Genomic DNA, 24,891 nt, shown 5'->3' with positions numbered 1-24,891 from the left:
CAAATGTCTTGCTAGAATGTACCAATGGTTTTTAACAATAGATTTAAACTGTTTCAAAAAAATCATAAAATAGTGATTTGTTTTACACAAATTAACGCTATCCCCCCCCTTAAATAGAAAATTACAAATTTATGTCATCTCGGTTGCTTCATGTTTTATTTGAATTAAGGTACACAATTCTATACTTAAGTTTAAAGAAATTGGACCAATATGTATACTCTAATTAAAAGCAGTCTCTGGTATTTTCTTATTGTCACAAAAACTTAAAAAAATCAGTAAAGATTTTTTAAAATTCCATTTGGCATCTTCCAAGAAGCTAATGTATGAAAAAGTATATTATTATTACTTGCATTTTACAATATTCTCCTACTACATTCCCGTTAATATATTTTCTTACCGAGTACACCACAGAGGTTTGAGTTTTGTTACTTCTTGGAACATTATTAAGAGAGCTTCCTTATCTGATACTGTCACATCATCGTTGTCATCTTGACATTCACTCTTAAAATATTTGAAGGTATTTTTAACCTGTTGACTTGTGGGATTGTATATACTTAATTGTTCATTGACAATTTGATACTTGATAGCTTTGTTGAGAAAACCCTGTAATAAGATAAAGATATTAGGCGGATAAAAGTTTTGCAATGGAATTACATATGTACATATAACTCAACATACAAGTTTCGTTTCCACAGGCATAAGAACAAATGTTCGAGTAAAAGACATCAATATGTCGGTGTCCATAACACTGGGAGCTTGATCATAAAATACTCCATTGATTGTTAATGTTATCATGTTTTCCTGTTAAATATAATATTTAAAAAAATGCGTATATGGTTGCGGTGTATTTTGTGGAATATATGTATATAAGTACTAAGTAATATCGATATGCATATCTTCTTGTTTTTCTATAAATTCTATGTCTCATACAAAAGTATATGGTTTCCTTTATTCAAAATAATAGTTTTTCTGAAGTAAATCCGACAAATTCTCTTCGAGTTATTCGACAATTAGCAAAGAGTTCTTTTACGCACGCAAATTGAGTGTAAAAGTTCAAAGCGTTTTTCTCAAAGCTGTTTTTTTAATGGTGACCATCGTAGCTCGAAAGCCGGTCGGTAGAATTCAATGAAATTTATACAGGTTTTTGAAAACATGAAAAACTAGTGTATCATTGAAGGATTTTTTAATTCCGGTTTTTTTATTTTTTGACTTCGATAAATGTCGATATAAAGCAATTTGATAATAATATAATACATACGTTGTAAATCATTGTATCTGTATTGAAGGTCAACAAATCATGCCGCGTGCTGGGTAGCTGAAAAAACACTTCCATGATATGATTAGCACCTAGATATATACTAGTGTGTGCTCGGGAAAGATCTGAAATTTTTAGTATGTTTCTACAATTTTCACGATATTTGGATATGCGTTTAAAATTTTGCGAAGTCATTTGACCAACGATATAATTAAATGAAAAGGTGAAAATTGCGTTCCGATGATATAATTCTGAAAAGTAAAATCGTTTATAAAATAAAAATGAAATAATCCGAGCAGATACTCACCCTTCAAACTTGAACGATTATGGGAATCAAAACACTTGAAAAACCGTGGTACAAATTCATTAACAAAATCATAGCCTCTTACATCGCACAAGAAGTTCTTCTGAGAGCTTAAGTAACCTTTATTTTTTATTTCAATGTTATCCTGAAAAGAATGTATATACAAAAAGAAGTATATATTATAACAAAAAGTATTCCTACGACTAAGTTTGTCTATAGAGTATACCGTGGAATGTATGCTTTCGTTAACTGGGATTGAAGTCATATTGCTCATTTATATGAATAAGATCATAACTAAAAAACCTTAAAAAAAATCGCTTTTTAAGGAGAGCGGTTTAAAGTTTTCAAGCAAATATAGAAAAGCATCAAAAATTTATGAAATAAACCTGTGGCATGTAATATATATAAATAAAATGCTTCCTACTGCTTAGTTGTTCTTTTAAGGACCTTTATTGGGTCCTTGTTGGAAAGGACGGCGTAGACGAGTTGATAAGGCTTGAGAAAAACAATGAACAATATCAACAAGTGCTGATTCTCTTCAATAAGGAATTAGCTGTAATGCTATACTGTTGAGGGTTTCAGCCCATAGATTTTTCATTTCTATTGAAAACGTTGGAAAGGCTTATGAATCACCATACGATGGGGCACTTAGAAATGATTTAGAAGTCAATGAAATAAAAATGAGTTTGTTTTATTTACTATTGAGTTGGCATTCAATGTCATATTACACGTTACATCTGTAGACATAGCTGGCAAGCTGCTTTGTGGCGAATACTGCTATCAAACTCAGCGAAACTGGGTACATGAGGGGTTCCAAGCATGAAATTGCTGAAGTTTGTAAGACTGAGATTGAAATATCTCGGTGGACACACCTTCGACGAACTTAGCGAAGTGGGAGGATTAATATCAACCGCCTTAAAAATTTGTTGGTAACCTCAAAACGCTACTTTGATCTTTAAGGACCTGGTGATAAATTTTTAGAAGTTTTTGGGTGTCACAATGGACCAGGGTTTACATCTGTCTAAACGAGATCCAGCTATCTTTGGCACGAAGGTCAATTACACGACCTAACTAAGAAATTTTCTTTGATTAATTGTTCTCTAATCACGAAATATTAAAGGCAACCCTATTATAGTAGTGTACCAAATATGAATATCATTTCGAAAACTTACCAGTTTTGTCAGCTCCGGAAAGAGTCTTCTAACAGCTTTTACATATTCACCAGCGGATGAATATTTGGTGCACAAAGGATTACCGTCTAGACGTAAGGTTTTCAAGCCAAGCGCAGAAAGCTTCTTAACGTCCTCCAAATCCACGATCCAGTTGTTCCCTAAATCTATAGCTTTTAAATTACTCATTATATTTAAAACTTTTGACACATTAGCATTAGTTATTTTATTGTGTGTCAAACGAAGTTCCACACAACTGGTAAGAAGTTTTCGAGATGCCTGCGTTAGAACTCGCCTCAAAATTTTTGGCGAACTTAAATTGATGACAATATTTTCCAAACCTGCGAATTATCATTGTAATTTTTTACACTTCTCTACAAATGGATTTTACCTTCGACGCTTTCAAAGTTATCCAAATTTAACTGCCTATTTATACCGTTATAACGACGTGTGAGGGCTTTATCAATACATTCCATGGGCTCTATTTGTCCTTGTATGAACGGTCTAACATTCATAAGCATATAGTATTTTAAAGTTTTGTCTATTTGAATTTCCGAGAGCGCCGAATATTTATCTACAATAGTAGTTAAGCGTGGAACATTTATTTCCATTTTACAAATATCAACCAAGTGATAGAGCTGATCAAAGCATTGGCGCACCAGAAATTGATGTTCACCAGCCGAAAACTATGAATGAATTGCAAAATTTAAATTAAATATTTTACTTAAAATTATATATAGACAAAGATGTTCACCTTATAATAACAAGGATATACCTCAGATAGCTTTTGTGAAACAGTAATAAAAAAATAGTCCATAATTTCATGTTTGGTAAATTCTTGTCCCGAATCAGGTATCTGTTTATATTAAAAAAATAATAATATGAAATAAAAAATAATAACATACATATATATAAATACTACATGAAAACCAATTTTAAGTTGAGGAGTAACAATTTAATTTGTTTTACCACAATAGCATGCCAATCATTACTTTGTTGGAACTTGAGAATATCCTTCTTATTGTTTAGATCTACTCGATGCCCATTCCTGTCGATGTCTACTTCGTAGTCTAAAGGCGAGTAGAGTTTCGATAAATTCTCGACCGGTATACCATCCTTCAAAAATAATATACATAAGTCTTTATAAAAATGTACATATGTATTGCATGAACTTACAATTAATTTAAAGTTTTTTTGTATAGGTCGTAGACACTCTGGATAATTGTTGCCAGTTGTGATCGGGTTACCAGCGAGCAATAATTCGTCTGCTTTCACTTCGCTTAAATCGCGGCATAAACGAGATGTCGAAGTAATCTGTGAAAAGTTATTAAATTTTATTACAAATATTATTTAATCTCGTTTGAGTTTTTACCTTGTTTTTACTTAAATCCAAAACCACAAATTCAGCACCAGCAAAAAGTTTCAGAGGTGTTACAGTTGTGATACCGTTATCGCTTAGGATCAACCCATTCACTAAGCGAAATTTGTCTTCATTGCGATAGATTAAATTACAAATAGTCTCAAAGACAGCACGATTACCCAAATTCACTGCTAGATCACAAAATTCCATTTGGGTATTAAATCGGCATAAATTTAATATACCATCCACACCATTTACGCGCTCCATACAAGTATAAAGTCGGTTGAGTGCTTCCCCAAGCTTAGCGTGTGGTGATATTTGTCCGAACTTATAATCACCTACATTAAAATTTATTTGCAGGTGTACAAAAGAGGCATCAGAAAGCTGAACGCGAAGGTTATGTTCAAACAGTTTATTTATTGCCGCTTTACAATTCCGCACGAGAAAACGATCATTTTTTACACCGCGCTATTATATTAAAAAAAAAGAATTAATCCAATAGACTTAAAATTTTTAATACATAAAATCTTATATAGTGTTATATAGCTTAGGCCCTGAGGCTGACGGTAAACTAATAAAAGAACAAGTAAAGAAAGTTAAAGTTCGGGTGTAACCAAACATTTTATTCTGTCGTAAGCTAAAGTGATTTTCGTACATATGTATGTATGTATTTGAATTAAAAGGAAGTATTGAGTCCATTCTTCACAATCATAAGCAAGAAGAAACGCAATTATAAGAATGAGAATCTTTCGGAATTTCAGTTAGATTTTTTACATATGCGATGCGATATAAAGTCAACCAGAAGATCGAAAATATTTATACTAGGTATTTGAGGGCTATGCCAAGTCTTGCCCCATTTTTATTTTTGGCAGAAGGGTATGCTGTTTATGCAAAAATATTCTCCCCGAATTTCAATACACACAGACTGGCTGATATATTGGAAAAAATTATCCATATGCACTGGGCTCTACATTTTTGGAGTCTATTCCTCGGAAAGTTATAGTCGACAATTTTTGGGCGTAATGATGTTTGATTTCTACATTGTAAAGTGAAAGTGGGTTCAGTCTGATCGACAACAACACGCGCGGGATGGGAAAGGTATCGAGAGTTGAAGAGGGAAGCGAGACGCACTTGTAGACAGAAAAAGAGAGAGGCTTCGGCCTCTCCAGAGCTTGATAAGCTGGCCGACCAGGGTAATGCTCGAAAATTCTACGAAAAAATGCAGCGACTAACAGAAGGTTTCAAGACTGGAGAACCGAAAAAAGAATCGACACACACCACCTTTTCGCCAATTTCAAAGCTGCTTTTGACAGCACGAAAAGGAGCTGCCTTTTTGCCGCGATGTCTGATTTTGATATCCCCGCAAAATTAATACGGCTGTGTAAGCTGACGTTGGGCAACACCGAAAGCTCCGTCGGGATCAGGAAAGACCTCTCCGAGCCGTTCGATACCAAATGAGGTTTCAGACAAGGCGACTCTCTATCGTGCGACTTCTTCAATCTGCTGCTGGAGAAAATAATTCGATCTGCAGAACTTAATCGAGCAAGTACAATTTTCTATAAGAGTGTACATACAGCAGCTGGCATACGCCGATGATATTGACACCATTGGCCTCAACACCCGCGCCGTTAGTTCTGCCTTTTCCAGAATATATAAGTAAGCAAGACAAATGGGTCTGGTGGTGAACGAGGGCAAAATTAAATATCTCAAACAAACAAACAGTCGTCAAACTCCCGACTTGGTTCTCACGACACTTTCGACGATCAAACTTTGAAGTCGTTTACAATTTCACCCTTCTTGGAATCAGTATCAACGCCACGCTCATTCCCAATTTTTACAACCGCTCTCATACAGACCTTTCCTGCCCTTCTAGTTGTGAAATTTAAGGTTTGTGTTCAGTGAGTTATCGTAATTTTCAACATAATCGTTATTTGGGGAGTGCGGACGTGATTTTTATATCATTATACCAATTTTAACAAAGTATGAGGAAATGATAAAAAAAGACTTCTTCTCAACAAGAGTGGATGAGCTAGCTTCACTTGTTTGAATATATGTACATTTAACCATTTAATCCCCTGTACTAAATCACAGTTAATGGTGTATCTTAATTATCATGTCCGATTACGCTCCTCTGCAATACCAACCCTCCCTGGATGTCATGAAACATATCAAGATATATCAATTTCTAATCAAGTAATCGCTTGTACGGTCAGTCCCGGATTTCAACTCGTTTCGTCACGCTGATCATTGGTGATGCAATAGTTATATAGGATATTTTAAATTTCTTTCTCATTGATGTAGTTTGCTTTTATGATCAACTATATTCATAATTTGTGAGAACATCATGTCTTATATTTTTTATCACGTTTAATTTTTGTAATTATGTATATGTTTTTTTAACTGTTAGGTCATAAAATTATTTCATAAAATAATAAGGTGATGAATTTTTGTTACGACCTTAATTTAGAAAATATTTACCCGATATGCAACAGGAAACAGCTCTTCTCCTTCTACAGCTTCAAAGATTACTTGCAAGATTTCTGGCATGCCATCCCGTCCACCGAATTTCCCATTGTGCTGAACCACAATTTGATGCCAAGCATTTCCTTGTGCAATAACTCTAGGATCATAAGTATTGCAGCGCGAGTATGTTGTGGTATTTTTATAAGAAACCTCAATAGGCAGATTATTAGAAAACTGATAGACCTCATCTATAACAAAACATAATATTTAGATGGTAAAATTTTAAAGCCCATATGTATTATACCCGGTCGAGAAATAGCCATTTCTTATCTATAAATATTAGACGTTCAAACAACCGGCAAATTAATATTTGATATAAACAATTCAGTGATTCCTTTGACACTTGTTGGTTTCGTAGGAATGTTAGGCGACTGCTACACTTACAATATTAATTGATCTTGATCCAACATTGCGATATTCAATAAACTATTGTTAAGTAATATTGCTGTATTCCACATCACAAGCGCAGGAGTGATTTTTGCTTTCGCAAAAAAATATTTTATAAAAATGTTGCAATCACGCGTATAAAAGTTGCTTACATAAGAATAAGAATAATAACTTATTAATATTATTGCGTGTTGATCAACTGCGACAATGTTCGCGTTCAAAAACAATAAATTCAACGTAGTTTTGAGGAAGAAGTCATGTGTAGAAGTTCACGCAAATGAGGAAAGTTCTTTGATCGCCCTTCACTTGGGAATGGCCGATCCTTTTACATATAACTCAAGCAGCTCACGACCACCGGTCTTTGATCAAGTATACTCTGGGTAGCTAAAGAACATCCGTTTGAAGGCGAGCTGAAGAGAAAAGGCGAGACATCCCCTCCACAGGGTTTTGCGCTAGGTTTGGAACCCGCCAAAACGGCCCCAATGAAAAATTTTCAATAGCCTCATATGCGAGACGACCGTGACAAACGAATTAAGCATTCCGATTTGAGGGCATGCACCTGGAGTATCCGATCCCATAATAGAAAGGGTGCCGCTGTCAAGCTGATGGATGTTCTCGTTAGAGTAAAGGGGGACATCACCGCGGTCCAAGAAATGTGGCGGACGGGATGAGGACTGAGGAGAGCAGGTCCTTGTGGCATTCACTACAGTGGATATATAAAGGAGCGCAAATTTGGTGTGGGATTCGTGGTGGGAGAGAGACTGAGTCGCCGAGTACTGTCATTCACCTCGGTGGATGTACGTCTAGCCACAATCCGCATCAATGCGAAGTTCTCCAACATATCGCTGATTTGATTCTGTGAGCTCTTGCAGTCCACCTATAAGAGCTGCCCCCGCCACGATGTCAAAATCGTGCTTGGCGACTTTAACGCCAAGGTGGGTAAGGAAGGTATATTTGGTATAACAGTCAGTAAATTCAGCCTTCACGAGGAAACATCCCAAAATGGGTTGAGGCTGATCGGCTTAGCCGGGACCCGAAATATGGTTATCTGTGGTGCTATCTTCCAGCATAGATAAACTCTTTAAGTTACCAGCTGTCTCTGAATCGAAAAAGCACGAAAAAGATCGATCATGTTGTGCTAGACGGAAGACACGTCTCTAGTATTTTAAACATGCGTACGCTCCGAGGTCTTAACACCGACTCTGACCACCATCTTGTGCAGCAAAACCACTTGTCAACAAATACAAGGAAAATTCCCCGTCGAGAAGCTGCAATCAAAACAGATAGCCGAACCATTTTCTACTCGATTTCCACTCCTGTTCTCTTAGAACACTCGTCAACAACTCGGTATGAGGGAACTGTGGGACGGCAATTCAAACTACTTACGTGCTTACAACAGCAACCGAAACCATTATTTTTCGGAAAAAGCAAAAGAACAACTGGTACGATAAGGAGTGCCGTTTTACAGCGAAGATAAAGCAGACTGCCTACCTCGTAACGTTATAATCGGCCACAATACGTGTGGGAAGGGATAGATATCGAGAGTTGAAGAGGGAAGTGAGACGCTTTGCAGACAGAAAAAGAGAGAGGCCGAAATGCGTGAGTACGAAGAGCTTGACAAGCTAGCCGACAAGGGCAATGCTTGAAAATTCTACGAAAAGATACGGCGTCTAATAGAGGATTTCAAGACCCCCCAGAGGTGATTTAGTGACTGAAGATCAGAGCATACAAAAATTATGGAGAGAACACTTCTCCAGCCTACTGAATGGTAGTGAAAGTATAACGCCATGAGAAGGCTAACCCGATTCTCCAACCGATGGCGATGGGGCAGACGTTCCATTGCAAGACCATGAAGAAGTTCGAATAGAAACTACCCGACTGAAGAACAACAAAGCGGCGGATGCTGATGGATTGCCGGCCGAGCTATTCAAACACGGCGGCAAAATACTAAATGGTCGGACGAAAGCATGCCCAACGTTTGGAATTTAGGGGTGCTCTGCTCAATTCACAAAAGGGGAGACCCCACAATCTGCGCAAACTATCGTGGGATAAACATCGCATATGAGGTTCTATCGAGCGTATTGTGTGAAAGATTAAAGCCCACCATCAACAAACTGATTGGACCTTATCAGTGTGGCTTTAGACCTGGCAAATCAACAACCAACCGGATATTCACCATGCGCCAACTCTTGGAAAAGACCCGTGAAAAGAGTACCGAAACTCACCACCTCTACGCCGATTTCAAAACTGCACGAACAGGAACTGCCTTTATGCCGCGATATCTGAATTTGGTGTCCCCGCAAAACTAATACGGCTGTGTAAACTGACGTTGAGGATCTCTCCGAGCCGTTCGATACCAAACGAAGTTTCAGACAATGTAACTCCCTATAGTGCGGCTTCTTCAAATTGCTGCTGGAGAAATAATTCATGTTGCAGAACTTAATCGAGCAGGTACAACCTTCTATAAGAGTGTATAGCTGCTGGCGGATGCCGATGATATTGACATCATTGGCCTCAATACCCGCACCGTTAGTTCTGCTTTTCTCCAGATTGGAAAAGGAAGCAAAGCAAATGGGTTGGTGGTGAACGAGGGCAAGACGAAATATCTCCTGTCATCAAACAAACAGTCGTCGCACTCGCGACTAGGCTCCCACGTCACAACAAGGTAATTTATTCGTGATGGACTTCTTCAACATGCGCAAGCCAGAACTTAATAAGGAATGTACAGATGCTGTGGTTCCCATGATATTGATATCATTGGCCTCAACACCCGCACCGTTAGTTCTGCTTTCTCCAGATTGGAAAAGGAAGCAAAGCAAATGGGTTGGTGGTGAACGAGGGCAAGACGAAATATCTCCTGTCATCAAACAAGTCGTCGCACTCGCGACTGGCTCCCACGTCACAACAAGGTAATTTATTCACATGCGCAACCACAATAGTGAGGATGATATGATACTAAACTCACAGAAAGAGCTGTTAAAACCACAGTTTTTTTGGAAGCACAGATTTGGAGATACTTTCAGCAATTTTATTTCTGGCATCCCGCTTTTTGGTATCAGTTGATCAAAATTCCTTAATCTTAATAATCAGGGAAAGTGATAGGAGAAAAATTAGAAAAAATGAGAGAGTCTTTCACATGTCATCCTTTACAATAGTATGCTTTTTCAAGTAGTAAAGGAAATAGTTATGATGCAAGTAAAAATAAGTTTCGAAATTTTTGTATATGTGTCTCCGACTAAAGCTTGTTTCATAAAAATCAATCAAAACGTGCTCAAAATCACGGCTGTTAAAAGAAAAAGGGTTGTTATATTCCAACGTCTGAGTTGGAGGATGAATCTGAACCTGAAATTAGCCTTATAATACCTTTCAGGGCCATGTAGCGAATTCCAATATATGAGTACTTTGAAAGGTCTAAAAGGAGAAAATATATTTCTCTCCCTCCATACAAATAAAATAATACAATAATAATACATAAAAACATTTGTAACTAATTTTTATTTTTACGTTAATACATTAAGCGTAAGATTATAGATGTACAAAATAACAACAAAGATAATGACGTTACTATAGAAACAGCACTTGCACCCGCACAGTAAAAATTGCTGCAATCAGCGGTGTAAAGTGATTGATACTGTTTTAAAACTTCAGGCCAATCGCACAAACTACCATCGCACCAATCCAATTCCACAGCGTTTTGATTAAGAAAGAATATAGCCTTATCGGGCATGTTATCGTTGCATTCATACTTTACTGCAATAAAATTTGATGCGAAAGGATCCAAATTGCTAGTTCTCCATTTGTAGTCGGACCTATTGTAATTGGCGGCAGTAAGAGGCGTATTATCCTTTGCTATACCCAAAGCAGCAAGAAGTGTCTGCACTCCACTAGTGTGCGCAAAATAAGCAACAACATTAGGTGTAGTTTCGCTGTTAAGATGTGTCAGCATATCCTGAGCAGCACGGCAATTAAGTCGAGTATTTTCTTCATAACCGTAGCCGAGTTTATAATAGTACTTCATATCGTCTTCGTACTCAAGTATGGTAACTTGTTCAGATGTAAGAACCTATAGAAAAGAAAGTAAATTAGAAATATAGTGAAAAAGCAATCAAAAAACTATGGAAGGGTAAAATTCAGCCGCATTCAAACATTATACATATATTTTCAAAGTGTAGGAATTTAAGGATGGAAATTTTTCTTGGTAACAGCGAAAATTGTATAATAAAAGAAGTAAGGAAAGAAGGGCAAAGCTCGAAGGTAACCACATATCTTACATAACGGCGGACAAATTTCAAATTTGTACCTTAATTTTCGAGCATCAATTGTACTAATTATTTTCTGCAACATCAACCTCTGTATATTACCACAAAAAATTTAGCAATGGTTCGATTTTCCTTATATGCAATGCCAACCTATTTACAGTAATACGTATCCCAAGCTTTATCAAGAGATTTAAATTTATTCATTCGCAGTATTATACAGTAGAACTACAGAAAATATCGTATATATGTATGTAGTTTCAGGTAAATTGTATATATCTTACACGGAATATTTGTTGAGGTTTCCATAGGCATATGACCTTGGAGAAAACGTATGTTTTAACCGATTGCCGATGACATATGTAAGTATAATTTACTAGGGAGTGATATATTCGGATATACTTATTACTGAGAAACTATCGTATTAAATACGGTGAATTATTGAACAAATTTGAGTTCAGTAGTCACAGGGGGTATTCATCTATTCTATTATTATTATATTCTTGCGATAGGGTATTGTGAAACCTTCTAAAGCAATTGATGGCTTAAAAACATTTTAATTCAAACAGTATCGGAGTTCAAAAGAGTTGTATACAGATACTTACAGCACACCATGCGCTTATGCGATCAACTTGCCAGGCCTGTTCATAACGACACATATCCCACATCAATTCAACATCACTTGACTCCAAAGGATACTGAAATCTGACAAAATATTTATGATAAAAAATGTTTTCATAGTTATTTTAAAATACTTTTGTATATACATATATTTCAAACTGTTAAATTATTTATTGAACAGTTCCGCTTGAACTTAGTACTTCATCGTTCGTTATTAGTTCATAATAATTGTTTTTTCGTCCAGTTATTTGCTAAGTAATAAACGTTTTTAAAAAGACAAAAAAAAAACTGACGAAAAGATACATTTGCATTGCATAAACAATAAAACAGTTGCAAAGATGCTATCTTATCATACTGAAGAACAATCACTCAGGCTATTGCTATATAACTCGTACTTTTGATTTGCAATAGCTGGATATAGATAAGTATCTTCTAATTAGCCGTGAAATCATATCACTGTTCAATGCTCATTGTGATAAAAGCATCAACAAATTACAAGCGCTAATTTAAAAAGGACAGAAATAATATCAGCACTAAACTTTCAACACTTCTCTTTATATTACGAACTTTTTCATGCCTAAAATTACTCTACTTACTTAATTTTCAAACAATAAAACAAATAATGGAAAATATTCATACCCCAATCGTTTTGAGATTTCTTCAATAGTTTTATTCCAGACAGCTGAATGCTTGAATTTATAGCTCTCAGAGTTAATTCCGCTGTAGTCATGAGCTTTCCACGATTCGCAATAGTCATAAGGCCGTAAAAGCAAATCCTGTTCTGGAATTGGTTCTGGTTGTACAGTGTTATTAACACCAAAGAGACCTTCTACAAAAGCCTTAAAACTTTCTGTAGTGCGTTGCGTGTCTGTGTGACGGAACTATTAAATTAGTAATAATTATTAAAACATATAATTACTTCAATTACAGTTTCTGACAAAAAAAAGTATTAATACTACCTTATAATGGCTGTTATTGTAATTTTTATTTAAAACATCACCATAAAACCTTTGGTAAGTTTTTGCTGTTCCTTTAAGATCTTCATATCCCTAAAAAAATTAAATTTAATAGCATGCATTAAATTAATTTTGAGGACTTATAACACGGTCAACCCAAACTCTCACTTTGAATTAAAAATTTAAAAATTATTCTCTGAATAATTTTCATTCATAATACATTTTCCTTGCCTTGTCTTTCCTAGTATCGATCTGATCATTTTTTTTAGCATGTCATCAACTAACTTTTCGCAGTATTTTCTTACGTTCAAACTCAGAAACCCTTGCTATAAAACTTTTCCACTCGGTTTTTGAATACGATTCATCATCGTTGAAAATTTTTCATTGGCGAAAATATGTCTAATTGACGGACCAACAAAACCCAAGCTTTACCTTTAGCTTCTGAGAACTTCGGAAAAACATATACTTTGTATATCCGCTCTGTAGACCTATTAATAATCGCAAATCTTCAATCAGCTACCAGTTTTATGCGCTATAATTTACAGATTCAAGCAAGAAACATCGTCTCATTTAATATTATTTATTTCCGTTGCTTCGTAAGTTATACAAAGAAAGTGAGATATACACCCTCCAACCAACTCTTTTTTTACACGGTTTCTTTTTACACGAATTTAAAGTTACACGGTGCAAAAAAAAATTTTGTAAAAAAATTTCAATCTAGTACGGTTTCAAAATCACTGTCTGGTAATGTTATGTTTGTTTTTACCACACTTGGTACCATTGCTGAAATGAACATACATAGTAATAACTGGGAAATGCCCTTATTCGATAACTCTTACCTAAACATTTTGTTCGCATGATATTTACATTGCTGAAATGGATATCTTCAGTGATAATACCGACTTAGTCCAGTTCGTCGCAAAGAATTGGGCTTGTTATCAAGTAGCGACGAATAATTGTGTGGCTATGTAAATATTTTTTCTTTATTTCTATTCTAATTTTTCTGTTCTTAATTTTGAATTAGATGAATTACAGATTTCTTTTATTTTTTGCTTGCTCTACCAATTTTTCATCTGTATGAATTATGTATTTTAAATTTTAATGCTCAATAAAATGCCATATGAAGATACAACTTGTTTGCATATGCGAAATTTTATAGTTTTCAACATTTTTTACACGCTTTTTCGAAGTAAATATAGTTCTTTATTTCATCTTACTCGGTTTTCAGATGACATCGTAGGTATCGAACGTATCCCCCATTTTACTATAGGAAACGTCTCTTTTTTTTACACGGTTTCTTTTTACACGGATTTCTGAGGAACGTATCTACCGTGTAAAAAAAGAGTTGGGTCTATTTAGTCCGAATTTTACATGTCGAAATTCAACAAGGAAGAAAGGTTAAGTCGAGTGAAATCCTACATTTTTACACTACACTATTACAATTTTCATGAAACAAAGCGGGGAAAATACGAAACATTCAAAAAAATTATAGCTAAAATTTTAGCGAAAGAATTCAATATTCGTTATTCGACGAAATTAGGAATGTATTAGAATCATATCTAGAACACATCATAAAATCACTTATTTTCATATCCAAGACAACTTGAGTAATCGGAAATGAATGGAATTTATACCCTGTACAACATGTTCCTAGAATATAATAGCATTCAATTTTTTGTGAAGAGTTATGTTGACTTCTTACAAAGTGTAACATCAATCTGTTATATTTACAATATACCTGTGGAGTCAAAAACTGTTCTTGATCAATTGTAATACTGGCATTCCATTTCCACATGGATAACAGAGTGAGGTCTTCTAAGCAGAGCGCATTTGTGTCCGGTTTTGTACGGCGAACGCGGTAGTTTTTAACAATTTCATCTCGAAGCTATAAAAAGAACATTATTGAACACCGAATAGTTTTTTCATAAATTCTCAACATACTATTTCTAATCTTGGAGCCTTTTGTATGGTGCTTACTGTTGGCAATCGAGTTCCATGTCGGTGTAAAATCCAAATTTTTGTTGCTTTACATCCTGTAAATAAAATTTTTGGATATACATGTATAAAAAAGCATTAATAAATTAAGTTATTGTAAATAGTGCTCGTATCGAAATGTAATGTTGTTTATTAACTAAGACAAAATTAACTGGAAAGAAGTAAGGAAAATACATTTCAGGTGACAAAATCTTAAATAGATTACAATGATATGTGGTATCTTATTAATTTATATTGAAGGTCATAGACTCACTTAGTTTTTCTACTACAGTTGTTTTTGGTGATGTAAACAAAAACTTTTCTTTTATTAAAATCATGTAAAATCATGCCAAATACATATTCATTGGGAGACCTTATCTACATGATTTTAACAAATTTCAAAATCGATAGTGAAATGGCCATAATCAAACTTAATCTATTCGGGTATATAGGCCTGAAACATGATGGAAATTTTGTGCAGATTCGCTGACTTCAAATCACAAACTCCCTGCAATAAAATTTATGAAGGCGCTGCGCTGAATTCACAAGAGGGCATTAAACAGACAGCTATTCAACAAATTTCTTTATTTGTTATTCCAGACTTTCTGGCTGATTCGTATATATCTTTATATGTAAGGCCAAGTTACATTAATAATAATATATTAAGATTCAATGTTGCTTTTTATAAATAAATAAATATACCAAAACTGGAAGTCATTAAAGATTTTTCTTGATGAAACAAATTTCCTTCAAACCATGTTTGTGCAATTTATAATTTTTTGAGTTTAATTTCATTAACATAGCACAAATATTTTCATGGAAAACCAAGTTGGTTTTAAATGGTATTCGATGTGTAAACATCAGAATCACGGGGCTTAAACCATTATTAAACCGATTTCACATCAATTTAGTACATCCAGTATTATATTTTCACTTAATTTTCCTTTCATACCATATATGTACATATATATTTAGGTATCTATCCCTAGCTCCCGTACAGTACTTACTCGATTTTATCAATTGTTAACATTTCAACACATCATTACCAAAAATAGATGCTCTCTGAGTATTACTGTGATAATATTGTAGTTTAGTTATAACATTTTATAAGTTTTCGATTAACGACGTTTTGTGGGCGTGGCAGTTGTTACGCCCATCTGCCAACGAACACATGTAAGAAGTTACGACTCTATATCTATCTTAGTACGCTTTAGAAGTTATAAACAACCGTTATATGAACAAAAATATTACACTGTGTAGTATCATGTTGCGAGAGTATAATGTTATGTATGAGTTTAATATGCAGTATCCAAAAAACCGAATGCTTTATAGGCAAATTTGATATCTTATTAGCTGGTGAATATTATAGATCGTACACTCTCTTAGTTTCATAACTACAATTTGCTTTTCCTAAATATATATGTATATTCAAGAAGAAAATCCACTTCATTTTATTAAATGTCTCACAATTTGATCAACATTTTAATAAACGGTTTAAAGTCAGATGGAAATTAAGTATTACTTAAATGGTGTTTATTGGGAAAGAAAAGACTTCACACATTTTCAGAATTAAGCTATAGCATATCTAATATTATATGTTCACCTAATACTGCTAAGACATTTTACTTATTTTACACATTATAAATTAAACCAGAAGTTTTAAATTCGTATTATAGAACGACTTCTTGGTTGGTGGCTTTTTATATTGTAAAGTAATTAATACTGTAAAGTAAATAAAGAAATTCGAAAATTATTTTTAATTAAAATTTTTTCTCTTTCAAAAGGAAAAGTAAAACCAATTTTTAAACAGAGTTGATGTCATCCCGGCTGATTTTATACTTTTTTACTCCCCTGGGCAGTTCAAATGTTTAAATACTCTAGGATTTTTTGCTTTTCAAATTGCAAGTAATTTAATCTTGTGTTTTCTAGTAGCATTGATACACACCAAAAATGTAAATTTTGTAAATGTAATACGCTGTTTTTTTTTGTTCTGGACATAGGCCAATTTTCTGAATTTTTGCTTATAGCTAAGTTTTGAACGGCTCTACTAGTTCCGGTCGCGAAGATCATTTTTCCCCTGAGATTGAAATAAGGCGTGTTCCATGACGTTGTTTTTTAATTTTGAGTCTATCCATCGCTGGCAAAACACCTTGACCTGTCCTTGCTTAACTTGGCATGAAACTCGTTAGCTTTTTCTTTAAAAATCAATCCGCTGATCGGTTAATTCTTACTGCGTTGTAATAAGAACCATTTGTAAAGTGCCTTTTCCATTTTCGGAAGTTCTGAAACACGGAGCGTTTTACGTTTTCCAGGGCCCGATAGCGTATTGTTAACACATTCTAAAATTTGTTTTTCTTTTTTTACGATTCCACAAATTGTGAACTTAGCAATATTGAATTCTTTGGATAGACTGCATTAATTATTTCAGCCTCTTTTTGCTAAACTCAAAACATTTAATTTTCGTCCCATTATGCAATTAAAAAAATACGTATCTAACAACAACAGTGCATGTATCGGTCGTTGCACAATTTCTAACTGTAAACTGAGGTGGACATGTTAACAAACAACAGTACGAATATGTATGTACATATGTCGTGTATGATATATTTTCGCGTATAAGATAATGGAAAACTTTTGTTCGAGTTTTAAAGTAGCCAGTGGAGAAGAAAACATGTTCTAGTTTTCGAACGTTGGAGTTGTTTGTGTGTTCGAGTTTTCGCGAGTGTCCTTTATAACTTATAAAAATTAACAATAATGTGTTTAAAATATGGTTATTTTGAGTAATTTAGATATGGAAAAACTGAAACTAAAATTTGCATCAAAATAAAAGCATAAGCCTACCCCCATCTGAATCAACTTAAATAATTTTTGTATTGTTAATGTGATGTTTTGGTTATTGACTGATCTAAAAACACGAATTGTAAATCTGGCCCATAATTTTAAGTTTCTGCAAAATGTATGTAGTATAACTTTTAATCATAGATGATAGTATATGTACATGTACATATGTAGCGAAATTCGTCGTTTAAAAATTTTTTGCTGATCTTTCTTCAGAATTTGTAGAAAACTTAATTTGAATGCAAATACATGCAAACATATCCACAAGAATTGAGCTATACTGGTATAGTAAGATTTAAAATAATTTAAAGGGAATATGAGTAAATGAGTAAACAGATGAAAAAAATGTTAATTCACACCTGGAACCAAGTACTCCTTTTCCATGTTCGTTCCCTTAATTATCTGATAGGCTGTTTTCGAAGTAAAGTGTCGTGTCTGAGGTCTTTCCGTGTCCTTGCCGAAACAGTAATCATCTTGACTGTGAACACATATTTGCAAACATAACACTAAAATGATAGCCAACAGGAATCTCATATCTGCAAGATAAGTGGGTTATAGTTTATTATTTTTCATATTCAAAAGCATTTTGGGATTAATTACGAATTTTACTACACTCACACTGAAATAACATAACACTTAAGAAAAGTAATTGCAAGAAAGTGAAATTGGCAGTATTCAGTTCAAATTAGTATACTTTATCATCAAATTTCTAGTATTGATTTCTATATCGTAAAGTGAAAGAATCTATGGACAGAAAAATGAAGCAGGTCAAAAGTTAAACTTATAGAGCCATACTTAATGACTTTTTCGTGCTTGGATTGGAAAATGTTAACGTTGAAGATTCAATTTATTGAAGGAAATTTTTAGTGAGCGCATAATCTCTCATAATTGGCTTGTTTCATGGCCCCCCAATCGTACAATCTAACACCGCTATACTATTTTTTATGGGGAGAGTGTGCAGATAAGCCCGAGATTGCTGCTTGGAAGAGAATATTCGGCGCGTTATTGTTGGCATACGGTTTCAATTGCTGCAAAAAGTGGTCGAAAAGTATTTGAGGATCAGAATGTGAAAGTACAATTCAATTATAATACAAATTCAAATTCATTATATTAAATTACATACTTTACTACAAATCAATTCTAGATTAATATATCTATAGTAGATATACTTATCTCGACCGCATTGCAGACGTAGCGTATACGAGTAGTAGTCAGATAAGTGAAAATCAACTAAATCATTGATTATTCAGTTAAATGTCATCAATCATGTGATAATCAACTTAAATATTGTAAAATTTGATAATAAACTAGAGATATCAATAAATTATTTTAAACATATTGGTGCACGTGCAAATGAATATACTTAAGTTAAATAAACTTCGGCAGGCATTTTTTGGAATGAAATTAACATGTCACTTAGTTTCAGATTTAAATAAATTAATCTGAGATTTATTACTAGGTGTTTTTATAACCAAATAAACGTGCTTATGGTTACCAAGGCAGGGTTACTTTTATAGAAGAAAAGATATATCACGCGAACGACTGAAAAAAGAGATCCAATAAAATCAAGTTCCGAAATTAATTGAAATTGATATTATTGTTCCTCAAATGGAATAGATGTTCCATTGTCCGACTATGATGAGGTTCGAATAGCAATTACCCGCTTGAAGAACAACAAAGCGACAGGGGCCGATGGGTTACCGGCCGAGCTATTCAAATACGCTGGCGAAGAACTGACAAGATGCGTACATCAGTTTCTTGGCAAGTTATGGTCGGATAAAAGTATGCCCGACTATTGGAACCTAAGTGTGCGCTGTCCAATCCACAAAAAGGGGGACTCCACAATCTGCGTCAATGATCGTGCGATAAACCTCCTTAATATTACAAGGTCTTATCGAGAGTAGTGTATGAAAGACTGAAGCCCACCATCAACAAACTGATTGGACCTTATCTGTATGGCTTTGGACTTGGAACATCTACAAGCGACCAGATTTTCACCATGCGCCACATCTTGGAAAAGACCCGTGAAAGGAAGATCCACACACACCATCTTTTCGTTGATTTTAAAGTCGCCTTCGACAGCACGAAAAGGGACTGCCCCTATACCGCTATGTCTAAACGTGGTATCCCCGCAAAGCTAAAAAGGCTGTGTAAGCTGACGTTGAGCACCACCGAAACCTCTGTCTGCATCGGGAAGGACTTCTTCGAGACTTGAGCATTTTCATATTAAGAAGAGTATGATTACAGATTCGCTTATTTTTAATGCGTAAACCACTCTGAATTCAATTTAAAGATGTCTTATTTATACAGGGTTTACCAATAAGGGTGATACGATTTCTTAAAAAGAAAACACACTAATTGTTAAGAAAATTTAAATGTTTTTTAATTTAATGTGAAATAAAATCAATACAATTAAGTTCTGAATATAACAAATTCGATGAACCCAATATTCGAATACTTTTTCCACTAATTCAAGTCGTATTCATAGAATCTTTTGAAATATATAATAAAGTACTGCCTTTACTTTTACCTATATACATATCTAGATAATATACATTGAATGAGGTATATGTAGTACATACAATTATATATTTATATGCTTTAGTTATAAAAGTGTTTATCACATCTTAAAAGACATAACATTTACGTATGTAAGCTACTCAGTCAAGAATTCGATACTCGAAACCTACCTTCTGCCGACGCTGCATCAGCAATATTAGTTCACACTCGTTTTCAGAATATGCTTGCTTTATTTTTGCAGTGATTTCCGGTGTAAGAGGAATATCATCTAACCTAACTCGCGCGTTTGATCAACTGCTGACACCGCATCAGCAAATCAACAAAACTAGCAACGTGACCTAGGACAAACTTTGCTTTCATTTAGAAGTCAATTGTAATTAGTCTTAAGACAACACTGAATCCAAGTCCGTTTCTGTTTGAAAATGAAAATCATATTATAAAATTTTAACTTGTATAAAGAAAAAGCCTTGGAAAATGGTAAAAGTTTAATAAAACATAGTACGTTGAAACCCATCGGCATAAAATAAAAAAAAATTAAATTACGGACGATCTGAGATCGGGAAGTGAAAGGAGAAGGGTGTGGTTATTTTAAAGAGTTAAAAACAGCTTTTGTTTTATTTTTGCCAAAACCAAGTATCCTATAGAAAACAGTTATATGACAAAGTTGTAGACAATGAAAATATTTTTAATACTTTTGTATTTACTTCTTTTTCACATAACCTGAAAATGAATGTGAAAAAATTCAAATAATGAAGTTTTTGGATTTTTTTATTTTTGTCTTGTACCAAAATAATATTTTTTTCATTAAGACTCGTAGTTTTGCCGAAAATCGGAAATCGAGATAAAACGTGTTTAACCTTTGAAAATGCAACTACGCATTTCCTCTTCCTCTTTTCTTGGCTTCATTACTGTATTTTACTTTATACCAGAAATATGTATCTTTATGAAAGCTAACCCAATTTACAGAAGTCACTCAAATCATCATATTAGGTCTGTTTTTTATAATATCAATTTACGCACCAGGGCTTTTACTTGGTACAGCTTTACATATGCTTGATTTTAATACTTCTGTCCGTTAAGTCCGTTTGCATTTACTCTAAGTAGTTGCGAAGATAACCGTTGTGTGAGTGTGCTCGCCGGTTATTATTACAAATATAATTTTATTCTGTGCCATGTAATGCTAAAGATAATTGCTTGCACTAAGTCTGTTTGTTATAGCTTTGATTGTTTGCGTACCACTTACGGTGTTCTTCTGCACCAAAGATGGTTACAGATAACTAGCTTTGTTATTGCTTAGAAAAGTTTTGACAACAGAATAGCACTCGAAGATATCGAGCAAGGAAATGGCGAACCAAAGACGACTATTATATGTATATGTATTTACACCACTTCAACTTTTAGAGGCCTATAGCCAAAAGAAACATGCAATTAGGAAGGAAGGCCGTAATGGAATTGATTGACTATATCTACCTTTATGTATATTTTACTATATAATATTATAATATAATATATACATATATTATGTATATGTATATACGTAAGCATTCTTCAAAAGGAGTCAGCACAGCTAATTTGAGATTTGAGCTAAATTTTGTCCAATCACTTTCGAAGCACTAATTCCTTTAATTGCTTTTTATCACGAAACCAAAAGGAATAAAAACGTATTGATTTACTAAGAAAAAGGGCCAGCTATTAAGCTTACTTACATACGCACATAAATTAATTTCCTACTATTAATAAGGTAGGGAAAATAACATACCTGACAGCAGTTAAACTCCGGCTAATACTTTAACATATATATAATTATATGTATACATAGTTGAATGTTAGACTGTTACTCAGACAACTTACTCAAGTAAAATTCTCTTGAGAGCTTCTATTTTTATTGTTTTTTTCGACTTTTACTTTAACTTTATTAATTAGGGAACTCACAACTCGTCACAACGCATCGTAAAATCATAAATGTTTACATTGGTTCAAAAAAATTGTTGTTGAATTACATACAAAAATGTATTTACGTAAATTCAATTCTCAACGCTATGTTTCCCCTAAATGTATTTTTAGTTTATTTGATTGTATTTTGTATGTATTTTAGTTTATTTCACTTTATTTTGGAAAGTGATTCCGGACAAACATTTTTTAATAAATTATATTGGAAAAAATAAAAAAAATTATAATAAGCTTTTTTCAAACTATTTTTAATTGTTAAGTCTATGTAATATAATAAATATTTTTCAAATCTTTGCTATATTAATAAATATTTTCTTTTGCACTGTATCAACACATTGAAAGAACTGCAGTTGAATTTCTCTCCAGCATTTTCATAAAATTATATTCATTGCAAATGTTTTTATAAAGTTTTTCAAAGGTGTGATTTCAGCGAATTTCTGGGTAATCTTAATCTCTTAATCACTTTAAATCGCAACTGTTTTGGAGAAAAAAAAGAAAACAATATAACAGATATATACATTACATATATACATATGTATATAATTTGTGTATAAATCGTCAAGTTAAGAACATTTACAGTTTTGAAATCAAATAGAAGAAAGAAGCTGAATAAATATTTTTGTTGTCAGTCCAAACACAATTGAAAATCCGCCAAGAATATAAACAGCACTATGTAATACTACACAGGTATGTATATATAGTATGTATAGTATATCCCCTAAAGCACATACATACGTAATATCACTGTGGCTGGAAAAATACTATTTCAAAACAAACTATGCATTCAATACAATTATACTATTCAAAATAAGCAGTGTACTATACTTATTTACATAACTGTATATCTACAATTTTGCACTAATCAAGTTCAATTAAGAAGCTGTTTGTGATATTTTTTAAATAAAATTAGTTTTTAGTGAACATTGCAATAACAATAATTAGTATGATTATTTGTATTTATTGAATTTTACGTTTGTTTATTATCGTCTAAATAACTCAACGCGCACCTGCATGTTTTTGAACACAAATGTGAATACACATAAATATGTATTTTCACGTACATATATTAAAACCAATGAGCTCAGCATTTTATATTTATTTACCAAATACACATATAACTAGTAGTAAAGTGAAAATTTCGTTGCGTCACTTTATTACAAAATATTATATTAATTTAATTTCACTTTGAAAGAGGAATGTTTTCACCATTTTAATACTATTCTTATTTATTTAATTTTTTCTTAGTATTGAATTAATTATATTTTCATCACAACAAATATTATATTTATTTTTTTACCTTTAGAAATAAACGCGCGCTTTATTTCAATGTATCTCAAATTGCTTCGTATTGAAACAAAACGTCCGTATACAAATGTATGTAAATAGCTACTGAGAACATTGGTCAAAAGGAACGCGCTTTTAAAGATTACAAAAAACTTGTTCGCTGTATCACCAATCAAATAACCAAATACATTTCAGATTAATACTCTCAAAAATGACCTTAGAATATAGTATATGACTCTCACATATTAGATTCTCTACTATAGCTGATTGAAAATCATATCTGAAAGCTCGCTGTGCATTTATGTTTGTATAATTTCTATTATAGGAATGTATTATGTATGTATGTGAATGTTTGGGCGACTTATACAATACTTGTAATTAATTTATTATGCATATGAGCTAGGTGGCCCTTATATTCCGTAGAAGAATAAATAATACCTGTATACATATGTGTTTCTTTTGACGTTGTCAAAGGTACATTTATCACGAAATTATAATGACAGTTGCTATCGAGCAGTTATCTTTATATTTAGAATTAATAAAATAAGTAGTTACTATTGGGATAGATGATTGAAAGATATTTGACTCATTATACGCTTCCATGTAGAAATAAAGCTTTTCTAGATTGCTAAGAGAAAGAAAATATCTTAATAATCAAAGTCCCATTTTGCACATGTTTTAATAATTTTGTTAATTAAACAGTTCACCAGATCATTTGTGGCAACCGGCAGGGAGGCATCTTATCCCGGGCGCAATCAAAATTACATCCACAAAGGCTCTGGAGGTTATCCTCGATATCTGGCCAAAACATATTCAACTGAAGTACGAAGCAATGCTTTAATGTCGGCTGGCCATTGGAGCCAGACTGGGTATAACTACGGATATGGTATCATAATAGACGTTGTAAATCGACAATTCGATCTATAAAAGAAGACCCATGTTTAAATTCTCAGTAGAGTAGAATGATAATATTGATATCATCTGCCTCAACACCCGCGCCGTTAGTTCAGCTATCTCCAGACTGGACAAGGAAGCAAAGCAAATGGGTCTGGCAGTGAACGAGAGCAAGACGAAATATCTCCTGTCATTAAACAAACAGTCGTCGCACTCGTGATTTGGCTCTCACGTCACTGTTGACAGTCATAACTTTGAAGTAGTAGACAATTTCGTCTATCTTGGAACCAGTATAAACCACCAACAATGTCAGCCTGTAAATCCAACGCAGAATAACTCTTGCCTTCAGGTGCTACTTCGGACTGAGTAGGCAATTGAGAATTAAAGTCCTCTCTCGACGAACAAAAACCAAACTCTATAAGTCACTCATTATTCCCGTCCTGCTATATGCTACAGAGGCATGGACGATGACAACAACTGATGAGTCGACGTTGCGAGTTTTCGAGAGAAAGGTTTTGCGAAAGATTTATGGTTCTTTGCGCGTTGGCCATGGCGAATATCGCATTCGATGGAACGATGAGCTGTATGAGATATACGACG

General features: G+C 33.8%; 2 protein-coding genes across 3 annotated transcripts; both read right to left on the bottom strand.

Moving 5' to 3' along the window:
- Positions 1-128: 128 nt before the first annotated feature.
- LOC126763445 (nuclear RNA export factor 2) lies at positions 129-6,974 on the bottom strand. 2 transcript variants are annotated; one of them, XM_050480958.1, is made up of 13 exons: positions 6,856-6,974; positions 6,567-6,799; positions 4,101-4,556; positions 3,905-4,042; positions 3,698-3,844; positions 3,483-3,584; positions 3,120-3,414; positions 2,732-3,069; positions 1,563-1,704; positions 1,259-1,506; positions 679-801; positions 398-603; positions 129-316 (listed from the first exon to the last, which is right to left on the bottom strand). In XM_050480958.1, exons 1-13 carry the CDS (start codon positions 6,872-6,874, stop codon positions 220-222), a joined length of 2,544 nt encoding a protein of 847 aa, XP_050336915.1. In that variant the 5' UTR covers positions 6,875-6,974; the 3' UTR covers positions 129-219. The 2 variants fall into 2 exon arrangements, with proteins under 2 accessions (XP_050336915.1, XP_050336916.1); XM_050480959.1 differs by lacking the exon at positions 129-316 and having other exon boundaries at positions 514-603; positions 663-801.
- A 3,492-nt stretch (positions 6,975-10,466) lies between these two features.
- On the bottom strand, positions 10,467-23,553 carry LOC126763456 (multiple inositol polyphosphate phosphatase 1). Its single transcript, XM_050480988.1, has 8 exons — positions 23,411-23,553; positions 18,003-18,179; positions 14,773-14,864; positions 14,570-14,716; positions 12,835-12,924; positions 12,515-12,756; positions 11,860-11,959; positions 10,467-11,061 (listed from the first exon to the last, which is right to left on the bottom strand). Exons 2-8 carry the CDS (start codon positions 18,175-18,177, stop codon positions 10,504-10,506), a joined length of 1,404 nt encoding a protein of 467 aa, XP_050336945.1. The 5' UTR covers positions 18,178-18,179; positions 23,411-23,553; the 3' UTR covers positions 10,467-10,503.
- Between the last annotated feature and the right edge of the window lie 1,338 nt (positions 23,554-24,891).

Source organism: Bactrocera neohumeralis, chromosome 6, assembly GCF_024586455.1.
Source record: "Bactrocera neohumeralis isolate Rockhampton chromosome 6, APGP_CSIRO_Bneo_wtdbg2-racon-allhic-juicebox.fasta_v2, whole genome shotgun sequence".
Taxonomy (NCBI): domain Eukaryota; kingdom Metazoa; phylum Arthropoda; class Insecta; order Diptera; family Tephritidae; genus Bactrocera; species Bactrocera neohumeralis.
The sequence above is the reverse complement of the archived record's forward strand: the minus strand, read 5'-3'. Positions and strand labels throughout refer to the sequence as shown.

Bases quoted from the DNA above. Each gene is read 5' to 3' on its own strand.
- LOC126763456 (XM_050480988.1), bottom strand. From the start codon at position 18,177: ATGAGATTCCTGTTGGCTATCATTTTAGTGTTATGTTTGCAAATATGT. The intron at 14,865-18,002 runs GTGTGAATTAAC...TTTTATTTACAG, and splicing joins AAAGGAGTACTTGGTTCCAG to GATGTAAAGCAACAAAAATT. The intron at 11,062-11,859 runs GTAAGTATCTGT...TCTTTTCTATAG, and splicing joins GCATAAGCGCATGGTGTGCT to GTTCTTACATCTGAACAAGT.
- LOC126763445 (XM_050480958.1), bottom strand. The intron at 4,557-6,566 runs GTAAATATTTTC...TTAATATAATAG, and splicing joins TGTTTCCTGTTGCATATCGG to CGCGGTGTAAAAAATGATCG. The intron at 802-1,258 runs GTATGTATTATA...TATATTTAACAG, and splicing joins CAGATACAATGATTTACAAC to GAAAACATGATAACATTAAC.